Source organism: Trichinella spiralis, assembly GCF_000181795.1.
Source record: "Trichinella spiralis strain ISS 195 chromosome Unknown Scfld711, whole genome shotgun sequence".
Lineage (NCBI taxonomy): Eukaryota > Metazoa > Nematoda > Enoplea > Trichinellida > Trichinellidae > Trichinella > Trichinella spiralis.
The window spans coordinates 1-802 of NW_003527650.1; the positions used below are offsets into that span (position 1 = coordinate 1).

Here is an 802-nt window from a genome sequence, read left to right on the forward strand (position 1 = left end):
TGAATTAGTAATTGCTGCAGTGAAAAAGTTGATGCTTATTTGGGTCAATTTGTCTTTATTTAGATTCATCACGTGAAATGGATAATTTGGCATGGACGATCTGTTCCAATTATTACACAGAACGAAAATGGTCCATGTCCCCTGTTGGCTATCGTTAATTTATTGTTTCTCCGAGGTCGACTCACACTACCGCCCGGTACGGAATTGGTCACAGCTCGTCAGCTTATGAATCAAATTGGTGAAACTTTTATACAGTTTGGCTTTAATGTAAGATTTTATTCTTTTACAAACTTGAAATAATCAGTAGTGAGGCAGTTTTGCATTTGTTTCTCGTATTATAGGGTAATCATAGGCAAGATTTTGAGCAGAATTTGTTCGATGCTTTTTCCGTGCTACCGAAATTGAGCACTGGTTTAGACGTGAATGTAAAGTTCAGTGGGTAAGAGTGTTGTCATTAAATCGATTTGTTTGTTTTTCTAATTTTTATTCTGGAAAAATTTAGAGTATTTGACTTTGAATACACTTCGGAATGTATTGTGTTCGATTTGTTGAATATACGGTTGTGCCATGGGCTGGCTTCAAAATGTTTCCACCCTGCCAGGTGTGCGCACACGACTCTCCACACCTGTGGGAGAAAAAACGTCCTGATGCGCAGCAACATATCATGCACGGAAACTAGATGTATAACTGTTACAAGTAGTTAAAGTATGTATATTGCTTTTTCTAAAGCTTTCCTCCGTGCAAAGCTTCCTTCGAACAATCTGCTAGTCAGCTTAGTCAAAACGGTCTGAGCAGTCTGTTG

General features: G+C 38.4%; 1 protein-coding gene across 1 annotated transcript; it reads left to right on the forward strand.

Annotated features, from left to right (window-relative positions):
* Nucleotides 1–63: 63 nt before the first annotated feature.
* Nucleotides 64–704, forward strand: Tsp_14829 (conserved hypothetical protein; the record flags this gene model as incomplete). Its single annotated transcript, XM_003370463.1, has 3 exons — nucleotides 64–267; nucleotides 342–439; nucleotides 503–704. Coding segments are annotated over 3 exons (504 nt in total), but the record flags the coding sequence as incomplete, so codon positions are not given.
* Nucleotides 705–802: the final 98 nt, after the last annotated feature.